Below are 22,431 nucleotides of genomic sequence, written 5' to 3' on the forward strand. Positions count from 1 at the left end.
TCTGTGAATCTACTTTTCATGTTTGGGAAAAACAGTCTGCAATGGAAGTGCTCAAGCTTTGTTCTCTCCAGATTGTATGCCTAGAGGTTCTTTCCTTTTCTTACACTGTCTCCCCCTCTTTCTCTCTCTCTCTCTCCCTCTCTCTCGCTCTCTCTCTTCGAACATTCGTGATAGAGAATCCAGGAGCTTGGCTTCATGCTTGTGGGCTTTCTCCTCCATATTTCATATGCATTATGAGACAGAGAGCTGATTAAATTGTAAGTGTACGCCATGACTCGTCCTCCTTCAGTATGTAATAAGTGTCTGTTTTTTTCCCGGTTTTCTCATATTCTTTCTGTGTTTCACGCCTTCTCAGGGGGCTGCAGATAGAATGAATCAGACTTTATACCTATTTCAAAGCCCAAGGTGTTTTATTTATGGGGAAAAAGTACATTAACGCCTCTGCAAAGCCTTTGGAAGATTTATCAAGTACTCTCTCAGCTTCCTTCCCAACTCACTTGAGCTATGAAAGTCAGAGTACAGCAGTGTGTTGTTGAGCAGTGTAACGTATCTGTCTGTCGATCTGGTGTCTGTGTTTCATCCCTCCACTCTCGCCACCGTCTCACCAACATGCCCATACTGTGACATGGCCAACTCTGTTGTCACGGCATTTATAATTCAGTCTTATCAATAAAAGATGGACGGCATTAACTTTTTATCTGGTGATGCAGTGCTGCTGTCTCCTAGAGCCTCTTTACAAGGGAACGACTTAAGAGCAAAACTTTGCTTCTCTGTTCTGAGTTCCAGGCATCACTTGGCATTAGTATAACCTTAGATGATCCTTGCTCTTCAAACATGCTTTTAGAAGCTTATTCCGTATGATCTTATATTCTGCTCTCTCCAGCCCGCTCTCTCTCAGTCCCTTCCTCCCTTCCTTAGACTCCATGCTCTAGCCTTTAATGAGTTTTGCGGAGAGTTATATTTACTCATGTTGTCTTGCGCTTCTGTCTAAATGGCAAAATTCCTCTTTCATTCTGTCTTATCCAGCTGAATCAGCGTTGTAGTTTCGCCGTTCACTTAGAGCAAAGAGCTGATGTGGGCAGCACTCTGTCTGAGTGTCAGGAAAAGGAGCTCTAAATCATCACAGTTTACAGAAACAACATGGCTTGGCTTGCATTATGAATGCATACAAATCATCGCATTGGTCGTGTTGTCAGACACCGAGAATAGCTTGGCTAAGTCCCGCTTTTTTTCTAACGCTTGTCCATGTCTATATTTCCACACATATTCAAGGTATAATGGCTTCTGTCTGTTTGGAAGTTATGGTTCCCACTGCTTTATTCCTCGTGTTTTCATGTTGCATCTGCCACCTGGAGAGATAAACAATATGGGTAGATAAAAGAGAGAGAGAGAGAGAGAGAGAGAGAAGTGGGAAATAAAGGACTGTATGTGTCACTTAGAGCTGATAAAAGCCTGGGAATCCAATTAGTCTTCCCTATCAGGGGAAAGAAGGCCTCATGGGAGGAAGATCAGGAAATATCCACCACCGTAGCATCATGTCAATAACACCACATTTACATACTTGGCTATTGATAGATCAGTGCAGCATGCAAAATGGAGCTGGATGTTTCTTGTAAATTCAGGCCTACACGTCCCTGACGGGTTTTTGCCCACATCAGCTTTTTGAACAGACAAACAACTATCAAAGGGAAGTACCTTCCACGCCACAAACCACTGTGAAAGAGGAACCAGTGGTGGAGGACCGACTTAATTTGAGCACACTGAATCTATTCTTTATTCATCGTAAAACGTCCTGGAAGCCATTTCGGCGAGGGGGTATTTGCTGCTGTTTGGAGACAGAGCTGGTTAAGTGTTTGTCTTTCTTTCACCGGGGTTTTTTCTTTCTTTCTTTTTTTTTTTTTGTGGCTTTCCTTGTTGCTGGTGTCTTGTTTTCATCTCATGCCAGAAATGAGAGAGGGATGCAGGGAGGGAGAACAGGAGGGGAGAGCGAGAGAGAGAGAGAGAGAGAGAGGAGCAGGGAGAATTTCAAACAGCACACCGCCCCGGGTCAGAGCTCATGTGTTCCTCCAGGGAAGAACTGCATGCCCTGGGAGAGAGAGGAGCACGAAACCAGAGCTAACACAGCTGTTTTTGTGTAAATTTGTGTGTGTGTGTGTGTGTGCATTAAGGCCGGGCAGGGGGACGGAGGACATGTGTGGGTGTTTGAGCGATAGGGAGGATCTTAATGAGCGGGATCTGAACTACAGCGGAGACTAGAGACAAACAGGAAGCTCTGTGTCAGACAGAGGAGCTCTCCTACATTCGGACAGAGTGTGATAGCTCACGCTCACCTCATCTGCTGTGACGGTGCTTACAGATAAAGCTCCACAAGAGGAAAGTTCCTCAGTTATTGGTGAAGGAGGTAATGAGTATCTCTTCTGTAATCATCTCTTCCCTGAAATGAAGTGCTCTTCAGGTTTTTGCTTTTGATTACTTGATTTTGCTTATGAGGAGTGTGTAGGCGCTGTAGAGGTGCATCCAGTCACCTTTGCGTGTGTGTGTGCGTGTGTGTTTGTTCCCATGTTGAATGGCACACCACTCAGGTTGTTGTTGAGCAGGAGGTGCAGTCCCAGCAGAGGGACGTTGGCATTGTGTTGTTGTTGTTGTCATCTTCAAACAGATAGCACTCTGATAGCTACATGCTCCCTGTGGACTCACACACACACACACACACACACACACACACACACACACACACACACCTTTCTATGAGAGTGGAAGCTCTCAGTGGACACATTGATGGCACTGCTCGCTAATTGTGTTCGTCATTGTGGTCACTGAGGTCTGTGGCTGGTGTGATTATGTGTTGTGATAAAGCAACGGCATTATGTCAGCACTTCTCCAACTGGCCAACCGATATCCATTGTATGATAGTGGTATGACAAATAATAACAGCTCCATAATAGGTATGTGGAACAACATGAAGGCTTTCATTTATTTTTTATCCTATCCATTTATTAAGACAAATTATCTGATGTTCAGTGCACATTATTTCAAAATTACCCCTTCTACAATGTCACAGATTTACAAACAAAGGCCTTGCTTTAGCTTAAAACTTACCTCAGAGCTCAAAGAATGTGAACATAGTTTAATAGATATCTAATTTTGTGACAAAAATCTTGTTTCTAACTCCTTGTTCATTTTTTGTTAGATTTTGCAATCTCCAAAAAGTCGAGTTTCATCATTCAGATTCTAATAACTGCACATAGTGCTGAAGTCTAGATTGCCATGTGACTGCTGCTCTGTCTGCACAGGAACATAACTAACAGTTGCCATGGTAAACTCAGGGGGGATATGCGCTTAATGATGAGGAGATATATACTTGTATTAGAGAGCTAATAGGAAGGTAGTGTAATTTTAGCAAACTGTGCATAGAGGTTCATTAAGGGAAAGCTCTATTGCCATGACATTAATTGTTATATTAAACTTACACAGGGTGAGCAGAATTGGTAATTTTCTGCACATCTAGAGGCAATTTGCGTTTATGGAACTCATACAGTGTACTGATATTGATACTGTGATATTGTCACATTATCGTCGCCTGCTGTAATTTTCACAGGCGCTTCGATATTATTCTGTTCCACGGCTCTCTTGACTCGGTTTAATCTGAAGTTTGAGTTTTCCAAAGCTTTGTCTTTTGAACTGGGGTCCTCCACTGTCGCTCCCTGTTCAGTGACCCCTGTCTCCTTTTTCTTCTTCTCATCCCCTTGTCCCCCTGTCTCTCTCCTTCACCTCTGCCCCACTCCCCCTCCCCCTCCATCCCCTCATCTCCACCCTAACCCTCTCAGGGGGAGGTGAAGGGGAGGTGAGGCCAGTGCTGGCCCTCGGCCCAGGCCCATTAGCCCCAGCCTGGCAGCCATGTGCTCATCACCAGAGATCATTACACCCAGCCAATGACACCGCTCTAATGCATCATTAATGATTGATTAACGAGCTGAGCTCAGCCCAAACGGGCGCATTTGTACGGAAGAGCACCCTGTAATGGCTCTGCAAGGCTTGCATCTGCTATTTTTCACCGTGTTTCTGTGTGCGTGTGTGTGTGTGTGTGTGTGTGTGTGTGTGTGTGTGTGTGTGCGCGCATGCATACCTGTGTGTGTGTGTGTGTGTGTGTGTGTGTGTGTGTGTGTGTGTGTGTGTGTAAGAACAAAGTGTCTCAGCTCCAACTCTGTGTACTCCAAAAAGGTCTCTTATCTCCCATAGGTACAAGCCGTGTATGGGTGGCCTCTCATTACTCTCTCTGCGCCTGCCTGTTTGTGCTCTCTGGTTTGTGTGTGTGTGGGTGTGAGTGTGTCTCCGTTTCTGTCCTTTATTAAGCCCTACAGTATACACTGTGTCCTTCCTTATCCATATACAGTATATAATGTATACTTTCTTATCTCTAAGGTACTGCCCTTTCTTACCTCTACTAACTGTTCTTTCTTACTTCTACACGCGGTGTCCTTTCTTAGCTGCCTCCCTCTGTGTGTTGTCTCCCAGGTTGAGTGAGGGAGCTGCAGACTGCTCTGTGTTGCTGTGTGAGAGAAACACTGAGGAGGTGACTGCAGGGTAGAGTGATGGCGGGGCGGGGGCTGCCTGCCCCTCTCCCTCTCCTTCTTCTTCTCCTTCTTCTGCTGGTGGGAGTCCTTCCCGTGGCCCGGGGCTCCGGCTACCTGTCTGGCCATCGCCTCAGGTCTCGGCTGCAGAGGGACCGCCACATCCGCAACGTCCGACCCAACATCATCCTCATCCTCACCGATGATCAAGACATAGAACTGGGTAAGACATTAGGTTGCTTTGCTCTTTTCTTGTGTGAGAGAAGGGGGTGTCAGTGCATGTACTTGTGCATGCGTCTTTGTCTGTGTGTTTTGTAGCCATTTCCCATGGGTATGGATGTTCTGTCCATGTGTAACAGCATCAGCAAGGGAAGTCCACCTAATGCTGCCTCTTGGCACCATAACAACCGGCCCACTCCAAGTCATGTGCTCCCCTTGCCAACTCCTCCATTGCTGGCATGAAATGAGGGCGGCCTATGGCTTCCATTGTCTGAGTGCCAAACCCTGGCCATCTCCCTACCCGCTTAAGCCCTTTAACGGCGTATTGGACTAGAGTGGCTGCATAATGGCCTCGGTGACATCCTTTGTCCTCCTGTGATCGCCAGTGAGAAGACTCCCATTGAAAAGCAGGAATTTATGGTCAAGCATCTGTTTCCCCAAACAATCGCCATCAGCCTGAAAGGCTTTTAGTACACATGAATTCAAATGGGCTACACTTCACCAAAAAGATTTATTCTTTCACTTGCTTTTCCCCCTCTTCTTTCTTTCTCTCCCTCTCCATAACTGCTTTCTATCTCTCTTACCCCTCATTCCCTATATTTTGGCCCTTCACTCTTTTTACCCTCTCTCTTTTCCTCTATCTCTCATTCTCTTCTTTTTTTTACCCTCCCACTGCTTTATATCCCCCATGCCCCTTTTCATTTCAATCCTTGTCCCTCGAATCTCTCGCTCCTTTTTCTTCTCATCCCCGCCCCCTTTCCCCCCTTCTCTCCCTTCACACAACTTCCCTCCCTCTCCCACCGCTCCCTCCCAGGCTCGATGCAGGCCATGAACAAGACGCGGCGTATCATGGAGAAGGGGGGCACGCATTTCTCCAACGCCTTCTCCACCACGCCCATGTGCTGCCCGTCGCGCTCCTCCATCCTGACGGGGAAGTACGTTCACAACCACCACACCTACACCAACAACGAGAACTGCTCCTCGCCCTCGTGGCAGGCCCACCACGAGCCGCACACCTTCGCCGTGCACCTCAACAACTCCGGCTACAGGACAGGTGAGCGCGGCGACTACACCGCCCATAAATGTTAATATCGCTTCAAGCAGCTATTTAAAGTTGATGTATTCTCAGCTATTTAAAGTTGATGTATTCACAGACAGGTTGCAGCTTCAAGCCCAAACACTAACACATGTTTTTCTCCTGTTCCTCCCTCAGCCTTTTTTGGGAAGTATTTGAATGAGTACAACGGCTCCTATGTGCCCCCTGGCTGGAGGGAATGGGTAGCACTGGTGAAGAACTCCCGCTTCTACAACTACACCCTCTGCAGGAACGGAGTCCGAGAGAAGCACGGCAGCAACTACCCCAAGGTCTTAATGCACTGCATCTGAAAAATATCACACCTACTCTCATAGAATGATTTCTGGCATGAAAGTAAAAAAAAACACAGAATATTTTGAGGAAAGTAATTACTGTACTTTTGGAAATATTTAGCAATTAGGAGTTTGGGATTTAAAACTAATTCATTTTATAATTTCCAAAGAGCTATTATAATGACTCTCTTTTCCATGTATTAAACTGTAATTAAATCAATCCCGGGTCATTATTTAGTAACTTCTACAAGGCTTTGATGTCTGCTCTTTCATTGCCTCTCTCACTACAAGCCTGATGGACAGTGTATGCTTGCTCCACAGGACTACCTGACGGACATCATCACCAACGACAGCATCAACTACTTCCGTATGTCCAAGAGAATGTACCCCCACCGTCCCGTCATGATGGTCCTGAGCCACGCCGCCCCCCACGGTCCGGAGGACTCAGCCCCCCAGTACAGCTCTGCCTTCCCCAACGCCTCGCAGCACATGTAAGGATGAGCAGGTTTCACAACTACTGAAACAAACTAAACACTGACAGGATTTAGCCAGCTGTATATTTGCAGGTCTCTCTTGAAAACTAGATATTCTATTTTAATAAGACTAACCTGCGTAAGTAAAGGTTTAATCAGATACTCTACTGGCTTGGCTGACTACTTGCCCATGAACTGTGTTAGGAAGGAACATTTGATTTGGTTTATCTGGGCCAAGGCTGACAAATGCTAGAATACAATTTACATTTCCACATGCAGAGCTTTTTGCTTGCATATGAGTCATCCACACATTCACGCTCACTTTCATTTGACCCAGAATGACACAAATTCCATAATCTCGACGCTATCATGTTTATCTTCCTCTGCCTGTAATATGATGTAGGCAGCACAGCCTTCTCCTTCAACAGCCACTGTAGCGCTCTAGTTTATTTGGCTTATGTGCTCACATTAGTTGTACCGCCATGATGAGCCTTGTTAATTTGTACCATTCTGTCAGGCATGCTTAAAGAGGGGCATGAATAATGCCAGACATAGGTAATGAGTATACACACACACACACACACACACACACTGCATCCCAGCCCTGTCTACCTGACCCTGCCTGCACCTGACTGGCTGTCTAGCGCTGCTGGCTAATAGCAGCTCTCCTATTGGCCCCTAGAGACAGATCCAAGGCCAGTAATGAGCCAGCAGTTTCTACCACCACCCCAACCCCCACCCCGCACCCCCCACCCTCCATCTAATCCCACCAGCATCATTAACCTATGCCACACAGACTTTATAGACAGAATCTTTGGAAAAATTCAGCCCCAATGTCTGTATAGTAACTTTTAATTGCTCTTTTCCCATAAATCTGATCTCCCTGGGGTGATACTTTTTGTTGAGAGGGCCATCTCAGGCTATTTCTCTCACCCTATCTCCCTCACCCCCTTATCAACCACATGGAGAGAGAGGCAGTAAATGTCCTGCACTCCTCTGGTGATAAACTTTCTTCTCACCTCGGCACCAAGCAGACACATCTTCACACCACGTTTGAGTTTACTCTGTAGACGAGGCTGCAAGACATTAGCATTTCTTTAAAGTCGAATCAATCCACTTTAAACGTTAAATATGTTTGCCTCTAAGATCTCATTAGATATTTAGCAGTGTTTATTTTGAAATAATTAAGGTTCCATATGGCCTGGAGTTAAATATTGATCAAACCATCTTCACTGCGTACAGGCCTATTGATTGCAGCGCTTTGCATTTTACATGCTTTATATAACCTCCAGTTCAGCATTACATAAACAGTTTTCTGGTTACTTTGGAAAGGAAAGGGTAGGACACATCTGCAGACACTGGCAGAGGTTATTGCTGTGCATGCACATTGTAATTGCACAATACATACACACATTGGTACATTTTCTATAATCCAGTTTCCAGTGGAAATACAGCAATGCAATATAATAAGGGAAAAAACAACTGAATGCAAATCTATGGCAGAATACAGTGACATACAATGGAGTGTGCATTCCGCTTTGGTACGGTTTCCTTTCAGATGTAAATGTAGGGACACAGCAATTAAATGTTGCCTACTCCACATCAGATTTCCATGTGGCTTGCATTTGTGTTCACTCTTTTTCTCTATCTACCCCTCTTTCAGAACTCCCAGCTACAACTACGCCCCTAACCCAGACAAGCACTGGATCCTACGCTACACCGGCCCTATGAAGCCCGTCCACATGCAGTTCACCAACATGCTGCAGCGCAGGAGGATGCAGACCCTGCTGTCTGTGGATGACAGTGTGGAGAAGGTAGGTGGACAGACAGACAGATAGACATACACACACACACACACACACACGTGCTTAAACACAGACATACACACACTTGCGCACACGCACAAACACAAACACACACTCCATCTGACAGTCCCGAGTCCTGAGAGATCTGTGCTCGTTCTTGGCTGTGATTGTTTAATGTATTCACTGACACACTTGGTAAATGGTTCACCCCTATTCTTTAAAACTGGCACGGGAGACTTACTTAAATTATCAAGCATGAAGCACAACTTTTTACATCACTGTGACTGTTTTAAAAGGGAACTGCTGTCCTTTTTAGGTGTATAACATGCTGGTGGAGACAGGCGAACTGGACAACACCTACCTCATCTACACCTCGGACCACGGCTACCATATCGGCCAGTTTGGTCTGGTCAAGGGCAAATCAATGCCTTACGAGTTTGATATCCGTGTGCCCTTCTACATACGAGGACCCAGCGTGGAGCCAGGAGCCACGTGAGTGACTCAGACTCTTATTTGACATGGCTATGAAACAATCAATACTCTGGACACTGTGCTCCAATATCAAATTTAAGAGATTCATTCTCATTCAATTCATTGATTTTATGATCATGTTGCTACCCAATGCTATTGAAAATAACACTTTGCTCTTGTTCCACTGCAGTAATCCTCATGTAGTGTTGAACATTGACTTGGCACCCACTCTGCTGGACATGGCCGGTGCTGACATCCCCTCAGATATGGATGGCAAGTCCATCCTCAAGCTGCTGGATACAGACAGGCCAGTCAATAGGTGAACACCCGCATCTATTACTTTGCACACTGTGCACATCCACAGATGATATTTGAAACCAAATACTGAAACTAATTAGATAATATTATATATTGACATTCAACAAGCAATTAGCTTAGACTTAGACAAAGTTTTATTAAATCTCTCCATTCTTAGTAATGAATAGAATGGCATAGTGGAAACCCTAATCCAAAGGCAAATATGTCACACCACTTTCTTTTCAGCGCAGTACAAGGATGACATTTGAAAATGCGCCGCATATTTGTTCAGTCCAAATATCACAGCCAGATCTGACAGGATTTTTTTTCTTTATGCTCATTTTCAGGTTCCAGTTGAACAGAAAGGGAAAAACATGGAGGGATTCGTTCCTGGTGGAGAGAGGGTATGGTTTATTGATTGACCTTTTGCAGAATACATTTCATTGTCACCCGGTGACATCAGGCTCCTTGTAGTTGATTGGTTGAATGAACTTTCATGTGAGTCCTTTCCTGTTCACACAGGAAGCCTCTGCACAAGAGAGCTGATGGGAAGGAAGTGGCTCAGGAGGAGAACTTCCTGCCTAAATACCAACGGGTCAAGGACCTGTGTCAGAAAGCCGAGTACCAGACCTCCTGCCAGCAGCCAGGACAGGTACCTGTCTCTGAGAAGTAAAGAAGCAGAGGATATTAAAGTCTCAGGAGTACGGCATGGAGTGTAACACTGCACCGTGAAAATGTTCAATCTGGTTGACATTTTCAGTGGGTATAATGTGCAGTCATTGTGCTCCCAGGGTTTGCCTTTGACATCAAAGTCCCTTTTCTACTCCCTCAAAGTGTGTCGAGTATGACACACACACACACACACACACACACACACACACACACACACACAACCACAATGACCCAGGGAACCCTCTGATTTGTTAAAATAAAAAATGGAAAATGAGAACAAAAGACCCAGTGTGAATCCTAAACAGTTATTTTAATATTGTTAATCTGGAACAAATCATGCATTCTTAAAGGGTTCTTTAGAGCAGTGATTCTCAACCTTTTTCATATCAAGGACCCCTAATTTAGTCCACATTTAGAGCCACGGACCCCCATTTGATGAGATTTTGACTCTTGAACCCAAATCTGAGAAAAATGTTATTGTTAGATATGATTTTGTCCAGAATTCCATGACTATCTGTATTGTAGGCAGAGAGATAACAGAGAAACTATGATCAAAATTGTCATTCTTCTACGTTCTCTGAGTGTGTTAACATCTTGTAAATTAAATAATGGTGAAGTTTAACAATTCATCAGTTTGCTGGGAACCCCCTCAAGGACCCCAGGTGGTCCCCGGACCCCACGTTGAGAACCACTGCTTTAGAGCACCATAAACCAAATCATCTTGTGGCGCTATATAGAACCCTCCATCATCTATCCCTCTATCTTCTTATAGAAGTGGCAGTGTGTGGAGGACCCGACTGGCAAGCTGAGGCTGTATAAGTGTAAGGGCATGGCCAGCCTCTATGCCCCACGTATGCAGGCTCTGATGGCCAGCGGTGGCTCCCAGCTCTACGGCAGCGACTCCAACTCTGACAGCTGCGACTGTGGCCCTCTGGGCTTCAGAAGCACAGCGCTGAAGAGGAAGAGACTGCTCACCAAGAAGAGTAAGCTCCTCCGTCAGTCACATGAACCAGTGTTGCAGTAGTTATTAATAGAGGCTGATTTTGTTCAGAAAGACACTTGTGCTTTACTTTGAAATGTCCTTGCAGTACAAAGCCTTCCCAAACAGGGCCATTAATCTCAGGCTAAAATAACCAGCTTTTGAAGTATTCATGAGATGAGGAGGATGTGTCTGTGCTGCCACCAAGTGGTACACTTTAGAATACACACTTCAATCATAAGGTTTTGGCAACAGCGAATATGAAAACGTGGTCCCAGGGATTCACAACATCAATAATTTTCTGTTATGTGCTGGTCCTCTCTGGCTTACATCAACATAGACTCTGATCCACAGAATCACAAACTGATCCGTCTCTCTTGTCCTATTCAGAGATGAAGTCCGCTAAGACCGTGGCGAGGAACCGCTGGGCCCGCTCGGTACCGTTTGAGCTGGATGGAGACCTGTATGCCGTGGACCTAGAGGAGGGCTACCGGCCCGTGGGCTCCAAGAACAGCAGCTGGGCCAGCGACGGGAGGAGAGGAGCCGGGAACAGGGAGGAGGAGGAGGATGAAGAGTTCAGTGGCATGGGAGTCACAGCCACACCTACCACCAGCAGCAGACTCACACCACCTGCCTCCCTTAAAGTCACTTACAGGTAGATGTGTGTGTGTGTGTGTGTGTGTGTGTGTGTATGCATCTATTTGTAATGTTCAAAGAAGGGAGAGAGAAATGTAAGAAATGTGTAGGTGATTTACAGATGATGTCTTGGTGCTGATGTGTTCTATGTTCCCTGCAGGTGCTCCATTCTTATGAACGACACAGTAAAGTGTGACGGAGGCCTCTACAAATCCCTTCAAGCATGGAAAGACCACAAACTGCACATTGAGCACGAGGTACTGCTGCAGTCTCTTCCTTGATAAAAACTATTCTGGTTAATCCTCTAGTTCACCTAAACACCCATTTCATGGGTTGTCAATAGCTTGTGGTGTTTAACTCAACCTTGTATGGCTGTGTGATTGTGATTAGATTGAAACCCTGCAGACCAAAATCAAGAACCTGCGTGAGGTCAAGGGTCACCTGAAGAAGGTGCGGCCTGAGGAGTGCCAGTGTAACCCTCCAAGGTGAGAATGAATCAATACTGCACTGTCAGCAGCGTAGTGATCTAATTATCTCTGTGACAGTCGTCACTTACGCACACTGTCTCCTGTCTTTTCAGTTATCTCCTCAAGAACAAAGAGGCTTTCAGGCTCAATGCAGGACGCATCCACTCACTCAGGTAAAAGTTAAGCAGGACCAGCAGACCATCTTGTTTGACTGTGAAAGGAATAATTATGTTTTCCCCTTTCAATCTCACTCCTTCTCTCCATTGATTCGTTCTCATCAGAATGCCATCCAGGCAGAAGAAGCAGTGGCTGCTGAAGGAGCAGAAGCGCAGGAAGAAACTACGTAAACTCCTGAAGAGGCTCCGGAACAACGACACCTGCAGCATGCCCGGCCTCACCTGCTTCACCCACGACAACCAGCACTGGCAGACCGCCCCCTTCTGGACAAGTGAGAAATGACGCACAGTTGTGGAAAGGGAATCAAAGAAAACTGTGGTGGAGTGTTTTTTCCGCCAGAACAGATATGATGAAAATGTTATTTTGGAACACTATTGTAATTGTCCTTGTTTTCTTCTCTTTCCCCTCCCTTTCCTTTCTCGCCCAATCTCTCCCCCTCCCTCAGTGGGGCCGTTCTGTGCATGCACCAGTGCCAACAACAACACCTACTGGTGCCTGAGGACCATCAATGACACACACAATTTCCTGTTTTGTGAATTTGCTACTGGTTTCCTGGAGTATTTTGACCTCAACACTGACCCGTACCAGGTATACAGCGTTTGTACAGACACACTGACACACACCTAATGCCAGATTTTCCAAGAACTTTATGAAATTATCCCACAACATGATTCATATGACATTCCTGTAATCTCCACCACACGGGGTACAGCCAGCCTTTCCTGTTGAGTTTCCAAAGTAAATCCGCTTTACTGTCTTTTTTGGCAAAACCCTTGCTAACATTTTATCCTCACTGTGCCTGCAGCTGATAAATGCTGTCAGCACACTGGACCGCAACGCTCTGAATTCAATGCATCAACAACTCATGGAGTTACGGAGCTGCAAGGGACACAAGCAGTGCAACCCAGAGAAGGGTGAGTCAGAAAACTCAAAGACAAACATGATTGATTATAGTGTCTCTGGTAATTTCAGACTGAAACTAATATTACTTCTCCTTCCTGTCAGGAGGAAAAGAGCGAAACTACTTCAGTGAATACAGGTATTCTCATCTCCCTCTTGTCCCTCTCTCCTCGCTCTCTGATTACTTTTACAAACGCCACAGATGGAATTCATGTTACAGTGTGAACTCAGAGGTTGCAGCCTCCCTAGTGTGTCTTTGGTTATGTTTCTGCTTACTGCGAGTCATCTGGGGAGTCAAGGAAATAAAATACAGTGATGTTGTGGTGAAATTGAACCTCTTCAAAGTTTGTACAAAGTGCCATGGTTCCTTATTGTCGTGATCAAAGCCTGTTAAGCATGCAGAAGCCAATGGGGGCCAAAATGCAAGCCTGCTTTCAGCTTCTGCTGTTCCCTTTCTGTAATGAAGCCTAATTGCTTGTCTCTGCTGTGTGTGCGGTGTGTGTGCACACCTGTGTGTGTCTCTCTGTGTGTGTGTGTGTGTGTGTGTGTGCGCACGCGTGCATACATGTATGTGTGTGCACGTGTGTGTGTGCGTGTGTGTGTTTGTGTGTATATAACTGTGTGTGTGTGTGTGTCTCCATGCACGTGCATTTGCCCTGCACGTGTATACGTGCTGTGCATGCTTCAGGCCAGTTCATCGTCGAAAGAGGCCAAAAGTGAAGAAGCCCTCCTCCAAATCGCTGTGAGTTTGTCATAACCCATCTGTTCCTTTGTATTCAGCCAAGCTCCCCCATCTCCATCCAGATTTTTCTGCTTGGTCAGATGACCCAGCAGCATGCTCCCTGTAGCCCCCCTCTTTCTTATTTAGTTCTGTCTCCTCCACTTAACTCTCATTTACCTGCATTGCAATGCTGCACCCTTCCTTTTTTCATTCACTCACACAAGTCAAAATCAATGATGCAATGCAGATGAGATGTTGTCCCATTATGTTATGTTCTTAGTCCTGTTATTGTCATCTCTTACTTTTTCTCGCAGTGTTGCTAGGAACAGGCCACAACTGGAGCCACAGTTTCCAGTGAATGCCTAAAGCGACACATTTAACTTAATAACATTTGTTTCCTCTGCACAGAGGGCAGATTTGGGACGGATGGGTTGGTTAACCACCTGTATCCCACAACCCACCACACGGGGTTCCTCCAGCAGAGGAAGGAGAAGGGGGAGTGCAGGCGAACCCAAGGACCTTGACCACACTTCGCTGGAACATAACCTGAGATAGTACTCTACTGTATTATGAGTTTTGTTTTTGAGAGAGCTGCTGGTCCCAGGCCCACTGCCGGCGCTCTGATCACCGTCATCTTCACCCAGGCAGAAGAAATGTCGAGACCGATAGGAAACTCCACTGACTCTCCAAGGCTCCATTTCTCCCTCGCGCACATTTCCTTCATATTCATCTTCCGTTGGCCCCCGCTCTCAGGACCCTGAACACCCAATAGGATGCTGTGTTTCATGTGGGGTGGTTTGGTGTCCACAAGAACAGACACTCTTGCAGTACTGCCTGTAGATAATATATATCAGCTTTAATCAGCTTTCTTTCATGTCATGTGGGACTGGGTGGAAACAGAAGCACCAGTAAATATGACGTATTACATGTCAACTCTGCTGCTACACACTGATGTTATGGGTGTCATTGCTTGCCTCATGGTGTCTTTGTGGCACACATTGATTAACTACATCATTAGTGCTTAGGAGTACGATGCTGACAGTAACACCAAGTCATTTTTTTCTTACTGTACACCAACGTGTCTGTGCGCATGGAAAGTGGTCTGGATTTACTGATGGTGAATGGTACTGGACTTTTGCCATAATCTTTTGTATTATAGTTAATCTTAATGTTGATGAATGTCCTTGATGCAGCATCATACCCTCCTCTAATCTGAGAGAGGTGAGGTGACTAGATTTTGCCTGCCTTGACCCTGTTCCTGATAACCCTATGCCATGTCAGCCACACCTTGAACAGGCCTACACTAACCACTATCCCACAACGGTACAATCCAAACCTCCGAACCTCGGACCACTGGCAGAATGTTTCATTAGTGGATGCCATTTTACTCCTTTGTATCGTCAATACCACACTGTAGAAGTATCCAAATAGTTTGTTCAGCTTGCTATACATGGTGCTATATGATAACAATACAGAAATAAAAACTTGCTGTACAGTACAGTATGTATTTGAATGTATGTTGTGCAATTAATATAAATGTTTACAATATTTTTTATAATACTGAAGAGGCAGACCTCGTTGTATGATATGAGTTGACAAAATGACCTTTTAGGTAATGTAGCTTGAGAAATTTCATTGCCCTCAATTTGTATGTTTGTCCTCAAGTCCTTTCCTTATTTAGAGACATTTGATAAAAGGCTTTAGTATAAAAGCTTCTTTACATTGGAAAAGCACTTAAAAGGTTCACTGTGAAAATATAGCGCCCTGTACAATGAATGGATGTATACTCTACGCCAGAGGAACGACACAACAATGTAATAACTTCTTGATGTGAATTTTAGCTACCTGCCTTTATTAGCTTCTTTGAATTTTTTGTTTTTGTTTTTGGGGTTTTTTTGTTTTGTTTTTTTTAGCAAATATTTCCATAGACTTGAGTGCTGGTAGTAATTGTGAATAAAGTGTTGTTTGACCATACAAATGATGTTACCTTTGTTCTGAGTGCTGCATGATGGTCTGCTTGTATTCCAGCAGGTGTCTCTGTCTGCTTTCACATACTAACACGTATAGGCTACAGTTACATGTTACTTACAGTTCACTTCACAACAAGTGGAAGATTGTCATTATAATTCTGATTGGAGTCACGCCAGATTGTAAAATACCTGTTGAACACATCTGTGACCGCGTAGTTAATTCAAATATTAATGCGCCAACCGAAGACCAGCACTCACTGTGTACCTATCGCTTAATAACCACGTTGTTTAGCTGCCGTACAATAACCATATAGAATAATAAAAAAAAAAAAGAAGAATAAAATAACGTTTATTGATCGAACAGTCTAAGCATGACTGAGCCCAAAGTTGATCTTTAGTCTGCTACTGGACAATTATGTGGAATCCATATCCATGTATATATATTTATAAGCATTCAGGATAATGTCTAAACTGTGTTTGTGTCTGCACGTCTAACAACCCTACTATCACAACCACTGTGTCCCCAAAAATATACGTTATGGGTTTAATGAATTGACGCCCCTGCACTGATGAAAAGTTATTCTCATAGTTGATGGGAAGTTAACTAGCTTGTCCCGTCAGCAACACCAGCCAGGGGGAGTCGAAAGATTTAGTGTGTGTGTGTGTGTGTGTGTGTGTGTGTGTGTGTGTGTGTGTGTGTGTGTGTGTGTGTAGATACAGACTGGGTGACCCCCATCCCAACCTATGACTCACGTGCAGAGGCGGAGACTCCATATCGGATTCACTACCGGAGGACCGTCCCGTACTCAACTACTCTGTCCGCTCTATGCGCTGAGAAAACTATAATCCCCATCCCGAAACCAGCAACCGCAAAATACTTTTTCCTCCTTTATTTACGCTTTGATTACAATGTGAAGAAAATGGCCGGGACAAGGTAAGTCGGGCTCTATCCATTTGAAACTGATACAAAGTTGACTGGAGAAAGTTTATTGCAGCTTACTTGCTTCGCTATACGCCGCCGTCCCGACAGCAGACTGACTGTGGTGAACAAGACCACGCCACTCAATGGATAGTTGCATTGTTTCAGTGTATCCAAGTGTTTTAACAAGTTTATAAGTAGCTTAAACAACTTCAATGTTTGTTACAGTTTGTGAAAATGAAATACACGCTTGAGAAAATCCAGGAATGTGAAGAAAGTAGCTGTGGCATAGATTTTTCGGAATGGTTGAAATTCAAATGGCATTTTGCTAACGTTAGTGGTTTGACTGTGTTATGGCACATATTGGCAATTATAACATTATAAACTATTATGTGGCAGGCTAGCACAAGGCTTGGAAGACTGTGGGAGAAGTTTGTCACATAGGTTTCGTCTCACGTTGACAGTGTCAGTATTTTTGAACTATATGGGAAAAAGATTTAGCTTCCTTTCTTGGTTTTCCTATAATCACCAGGTTCCTCTTTTGATTTTTCTCAAACTGGTCCACAAATTGGCTCAGCTAACTCTTTGCTGTGGTTAAGAGACCAATAACCTAAACGGAAGACAAATGTTCCACAGCCCATTTGTTGCACCCCTTTTTTTTTTTTTTTACTGGTGGAAGCTAACTGGGGCTATTAGCTTTACTGGTTTGATCTACACATGTTGATATTCTCCACCATCTGCTTAGACTGCAGATGTGCATTAAAAACGTTGTTTAGCTTTCAAAAGTTGCTTGAGACAGATGGTTTGCTTTAGTTCTTACTCTATTTAAAGCTACTACATATGTTAGATATATAGGATAAGCTGGTTTGGTTCCCTTCTATTTTTAACCTCAACTGTTTTGGCATAAAACACATAATTCATATAACAGTGCTGGTTTAAACGTCTCATGGTAGTGTTGTGACTTTGCACAGTTCAGAGTTTTAATGGCTGAAGTTGAAGTTTCCAGAATCTTTTGATGTCTTACATTCCTCCTCCGGTGGGACGTCCAGTTGTGTAATGAGTCATGTGGAGGGTCTGAGAAGCAGGCTGTCCAGATAGGAGTCATTTATATTGCCTGAGGCAGTTCAGGTTGACATGCTACACCAACCTGACTTCCTGGGCGCAGCAGTTTTCTACTTCTCCCTGTCCAGCCGGTCCTACCATCTCATAAGCTGTTGGTAGCATCTGCTTGGTGTTGGTTTCTGCAGACGTGTTCACTTCTCCATCTGTGTAACACAACAACACAACGTACTCCAGTTTGGCCCATGCCATTAGCCTTGCAGCCTCCCATAACTTCTCTTAAGTTAGACTGTGTGAGCTAAGAGGAGCTACAATAGGATGTTTTCTCACTGTTTACTCTGCTGGCTCACAATAGCAGGCAGACAAAAGAGAACAAAACACAGCATTCCCCTAGCAACGTTACCCTGGTTAAAGGTGGGCCTTTTGACAATGACAATGCAAAGGCAGGACGTCCATCCTACAATGGATCTGACGATAGACCTGTTTGATTGGCCCATTGAGAGGAAGCGTGGTTTTGAACATTGTGCTCCAGTGCCAATTGCTTGTTTTGGGTTGTGACATGTTGAAACAATGATGAAAGATCTATGGATGGGATTTTTCTTCTTCTTTTTTCTTTTTTTTTTCAGGATTTTAGTTTTTTTTAGGCAACTTCAGATCCTGTTTTCCAGCTTTCCACCCCTTCTTTCCTGCTTTTTTTTTTTTTTTTTACTGTAATGCTGGTCACATCCCTGAAGATCAATGTTCTTAACACTCTGTACACGCTTTTGATCCGACTTTGATTCTCTAAGGCCCACCACAAAGACGATGTAGTCAGGTCGAGGTGATTTGTCCAACCACATTTGTCTATCCCTGTACAACCGCTGACATTTTGAACCCCTCCTCTGTGGGGATAAAGAGCTGGCTTAACTTCCTGACCCACACTTGGTTTAACCTGATGTTAAGTGTTCTGATCACCACTCGCTGGCATTATACAGGATAACATGTGGGTTTGGTCAAACCGTCTAGTGGGTGGTAAGGACACATATAAATGAGTCATCTGCTCTAAAGAGTTAAGTACTAGTCATAATTCTGGTGAGCTGTCATAGACACAAGGAAACTCACTGTATTGTACGTAAAATCAATTAAAAAGCCCACAGAAGTAGTGCAAACCTGTCATAACAATATATATCAAACCCTCCTCCACAAAAGCACACATGCACAAGCACCCACATGTACCTGCACACACCCAAACACAACCACACACACACACACACACACAGATATACTTAAATACACAGTGATGAAACCTAGTCAAAGGCTTCAGAGAAAAGAAAAGTTTTAAGCCTGCTTTTGAAAGAGGTTAGTGTTGGGACATTTCAGTGCCCCAGCCATAACCTCTTTGGAAGCAGTGTCCCATTTGACTCCTTCGGCCATATGATTATGAGGACAGTATTAATCTGTCTCTACACCATGGATCCCCAGCGATGGCCTCTTAGGTCATTATCCGCCACACTCCTCCCTTCATGCCCAGACGGACCCAGCGTTAACATCTTCACCAGGCTGCTCTGCATTTCTAATCCTGGAGGACCTGCCGTCAGCAGCCTGACTTCCTCCAGAGGACAATCCGGACATTTCTTTCCTGTGTGGCTCCTTGGCCACCCGCTGACCCCCCCCCCCCTCACCCTGTAACTCTGCTCTGGGATTAGACTCTGGCCTCGTTTGTCATGTCAGCAGGGGTGGATTGGGGGTGGTGGTGTGGTCCAACTCAAAATGAAGTTACAGACCGCCGCTGGTCATAGCTGAGCAGGTCAAAAACTAATGGAAAGTGTTTTTTAGACAGCAAGCAGATGGCAGAGGTTGAAGCAGCGTAAGCTTTTCTTTAAAGGCCCTGCAGAACATGTCTTCATTCGTTACATGTTTGACCCCAAACGATCGGACAAGATAAAGTTTGGGCAGTGAATGCTGAGGTCTATTAAGCACAATTATATCCTAATCGGTTCATTCGTTTCTCTTGTTTGGACAAGTGACCCCATTGTTCGCTGGCTCTGACAGCTGGTGCACTGGACAGAGAGGCTGGCCTGTATGTGGTAAACACTCTGATCCCTGTCCTCGGCTTCTCCTGCACATGTTCGCTCTCGTCCACAGTCTTCTGACCTGAAAAGTCCCCGTATGCTCTTAGACAAAGTGGGGAAAGGGGAGGATTTTAGGAAGGACATGGGCCGCTGTTGGTCAGGCTTGCCCCTATAAAAGGGGATTTAGTGACCCTGTTGCTGCCTTGTGTCTCAGACAGACACTGACTGTTCTAGAGAGCAGAGAGGGGGCCGGAAGTTCCCAGCATTTCTGCTGAAGGCTGCTGCATTAGTGGGAGGAAGAGCAGGATGGCGGGACAAGACAATACTCTCCATACAGAAATCACAGAGCGCTGCAGCTTCTCTGTGGCTAGTTTGTAGGCGGAGCGCGGAGAAGGTATCTGAAGTAGCATTCAAGACTGCCAACGCAGAAATGTTCTCCTGGAGCCATTGGCGAGGTAGGCACTATTATCTCACACCTCATGAAGAATCGGTTTGTTGCAGTGGGGGCAAACATTGGCAGGGAGAGGGAATGAATTCACTCAGGCCATGTAAAATCGGTAGTTGGAAAGCAGCATGGGAAAGACTGGCCGTGCTGAAGGTGGTGGAACGACCTTGTGAGATCCGGTCTAATCCAGTGCCAAGAGAGGGGGAAACTGTCTCTAGATCTGGATTAGGGCAGCTGTTGAAGGAGGTCACCCCAGACCTCGTATACATGTCCCAAGCTCCTCCCCGTTGTGGCTCTGATTGGCTGGGCACCCCTGTGGGAAGGCAACAGAGAGAGTTCTCGTTGAATGAAGTCTGCCTGTCGATCTGACAATAGTGTGCATTGTTCTGTGCCATCACAGGCATTCGAATAGGGTGAGCTGCACAGGCTTTGTAATGCATATGATTGTGAGTCATCACAAGACATGCTTGTCAGCTAGGTAACCTTTTTTTCTCTTCTCCGAGACCCCACAGGCTTACGTAAAACAAGACACCGTTGTGGAGTAAAACAAGCGGGGATATTTTTCTGACTTCTCCATCTCTCCTCATTGTAATGGAGCAGTGTGTTAATGTGCCCGTCTTTCACAGGGAGGTGGGGGATATATTCCTTTGTACCCTGCTGAGCACAACTGGGAATTGTGCTGAAAGCTAGAAAGTTGTGTGAAGTCCACTCCTTTGCATTTTGAGTTGGACAATTGCGTTCAAATAGACCCTATGTCCAATTATGGCACACCATATAGGCTAGTGTAGACCATCTGGTTCTCAGGGTTTCAGGTGTGTGGAGTCACTTGAGTGACTCAGAACTATCATTCGTACTGTTCACAGGTGATCCTAGACAAGATGAATGACTTCACTGGAAGAATATTGACTCATGCGTGGCAATTGCTGACATTTCCTAGTAATACGGCTCCTGCAGTAGAAATATTGCACGTGACTTTCTTTGGCAGAAATGAAACTGTGGTCACGAAGGTGTGTAATGCGGTGGTGAAGTTTGTTTATGCTTTTACCAAGACATCAAGAAGCAAATTCAGATCAGCCAGTCGGGGGTGAGACACCTCAGTCCTCTACACCTGTGTGCTATCAAACTTCATCATGGCTTACAGCACTTGAGAAAATCATTTTCCACACAGCATTTTCTGTTCTTTATTGAGCAGTATCTAATTAATAAAAGGAACTTAAAGTTGTATTATTGTGAAAATTGCCTCATGCCGAACACGCCATGGGACTGTACTGTATCTATACTGTTTTCAGCAGTTCAGTACAGTAATAACAGAACTGCCACACCCAATATCAACAGCTTGTTAACGTCTTATCCATGCACGCTGGCTGTCTAGTCGCAGGCCTTATGGAGGTAAACCGGGCGACAGAGTGAGATCAAGAATCTCCCCCTCTGTTCTTCTTTATCCTCCCACCCTGGCCTTGTTCTGTCTGCCAGGCATGTGGCTTCCCGGCTGTTTGGTCTTAAAGCGCTTTACCTCTCTTCCCCTCCTTGGCACCCTGCCTCTCCTGCGCCTTGGTCGGCTCGCACACGGCCGGCTCTATCATGCCTGACGTGTCCCGTCGTGAAAAACGACCCCTGCGCCTCGTTTGCCAATGTCAGCAGAGGACGAGTGAGGAATGGACACCAACAACTGCTGCTGAGGGGTGACAGAGAAAGAGGGGAGGGGAGGAGGAGTAGGGAGAAAAGGTATAAACCTGTTTGAGAAGTGATTAGCACTGCTGTCAGCTTTTAGAAGTCCCACAGGTAGGACTGATGCGTATATAATCCTCTTTGAACACCATTCATCATCCCAAAATCCAGTCATCCATAGATTTTCACTCCTTTTTGGTCATATGAACTCTTCATGGGCAGCCAGTATGCAGCATGGATAGCCCCATGCCTAAAGGCAACGCAACCCCACCACACACAGACACTACAGAGGAAGGCATTTATCAGGGTATTTAACATTACAGTAGAGTTAATGAGATGGCAAATAAGCCCATAGAAATTCTAAACAGGGTTAGAAGTCTAAAGAAGACAGGCAGAATGCAGCCCTGTGGGCCTGGTTTAAGAAGCACTATACTGTTAAAGTCAGAGAGCATTATAACAAGTGCACATCGTCTCACCCCCTAGCATTAACTTTATGAGGGTTGCTGTGGGGATGAATGCCAAGTCGCCTCTCAGAAGTCCATTACTCTGTAACAGACTCAGCA

At 45.1% G+C, this 22,431-nt stretch overlaps 2 protein-coding genes across 4 annotated transcripts in view; both read left to right on the forward strand.

The window, feature by feature from the left end:
* Positions 1-15,721, forward strand: part of sulf2a (sulfatase 2a) — a 34,813-nt gene extending 19,092 nt beyond the window's left edge. The window contains exons 3-22 of one of the 2 annotated variants that reach the window (XM_071917421.2): positions 4,516-4,794; positions 5,605-5,844; positions 6,004-6,155; positions 6,480-6,649; positions 8,295-8,445; positions 8,753-8,928; positions 9,098-9,226; positions 9,552-9,608; positions 9,727-9,856; positions 10,649-10,859; positions 11,246-11,510; positions 11,652-11,748; positions 11,882-11,976; positions 12,072-12,131; positions 12,240-12,406; positions 12,581-12,723; positions 12,941-13,049; positions 13,141-13,174; positions 13,724-13,777; positions 14,165-15,721. In XM_071917421.2, coding sequence (XP_071773522.2) covers positions 4,593-4,794; positions 5,605-5,844; positions 6,004-6,155; positions 6,480-6,649; positions 8,295-8,445; positions 8,753-8,928; positions 9,098-9,226; positions 9,552-9,608; positions 9,727-9,856; positions 10,649-10,859; positions 11,246-11,510; positions 11,652-11,748; positions 11,882-11,976; positions 12,072-12,131; positions 12,240-12,406; positions 12,581-12,723; positions 12,941-13,049; positions 13,141-13,174; positions 13,724-13,777; positions 14,165-14,195 — 2,673 coding nt within the window. In that variant the 5' untranslated portion in view covers positions 4,516-4,592 and the 3' untranslated portion in view covers positions 14,196-15,721. The remainder of the gene's footprint in view (positions 1-4,515; positions 4,795-5,604; positions 5,845-6,003; positions 6,156-6,479; positions 6,650-8,294; positions 8,446-8,752; positions 8,929-9,097; positions 9,227-9,551; positions 9,609-9,726; positions 9,857-10,648; positions 10,860-11,245; positions 11,511-11,651; positions 11,749-11,881; positions 11,977-12,071; positions 12,132-12,239; positions 12,407-12,580; positions 12,724-12,940; positions 13,050-13,140; positions 13,175-13,723; positions 13,778-14,164) is intronic. The other variant, XM_071917422.2, reaches the window with a different exon arrangement.
* Positions 15,722-16,550: 829 nt separating this feature from the next.
* arhgap46a (Rho GTPase activating protein 46a) overlaps positions 16,551-22,431 on the forward strand; it is a 33,585-nt gene continuing 27,704 nt past the window's right edge. For both annotated transcript variants that reach the window (XM_071917442.2, XM_071917443.2), the window contains exon 1: positions 16,551-16,660. In XM_071917442.2, coding sequence (XP_071773543.1) covers positions 16,647-16,660 — 14 coding nt within the window. In that variant the 5' untranslated portion in view covers positions 16,551-16,646. The remainder of the gene's footprint in view (positions 16,661-22,431) is intronic.

The sequence above is a fragment of the Centroberyx gerrardi genome, chromosome 5 (assembly GCF_048128805.1).
Source record: "Centroberyx gerrardi isolate f3 chromosome 5, fCenGer3.hap1.cur.20231027, whole genome shotgun sequence".
Classification (NCBI taxonomy): Eukaryota; Metazoa; Chordata; class Actinopteri; order Beryciformes; family Berycidae; genus Centroberyx; species Centroberyx gerrardi.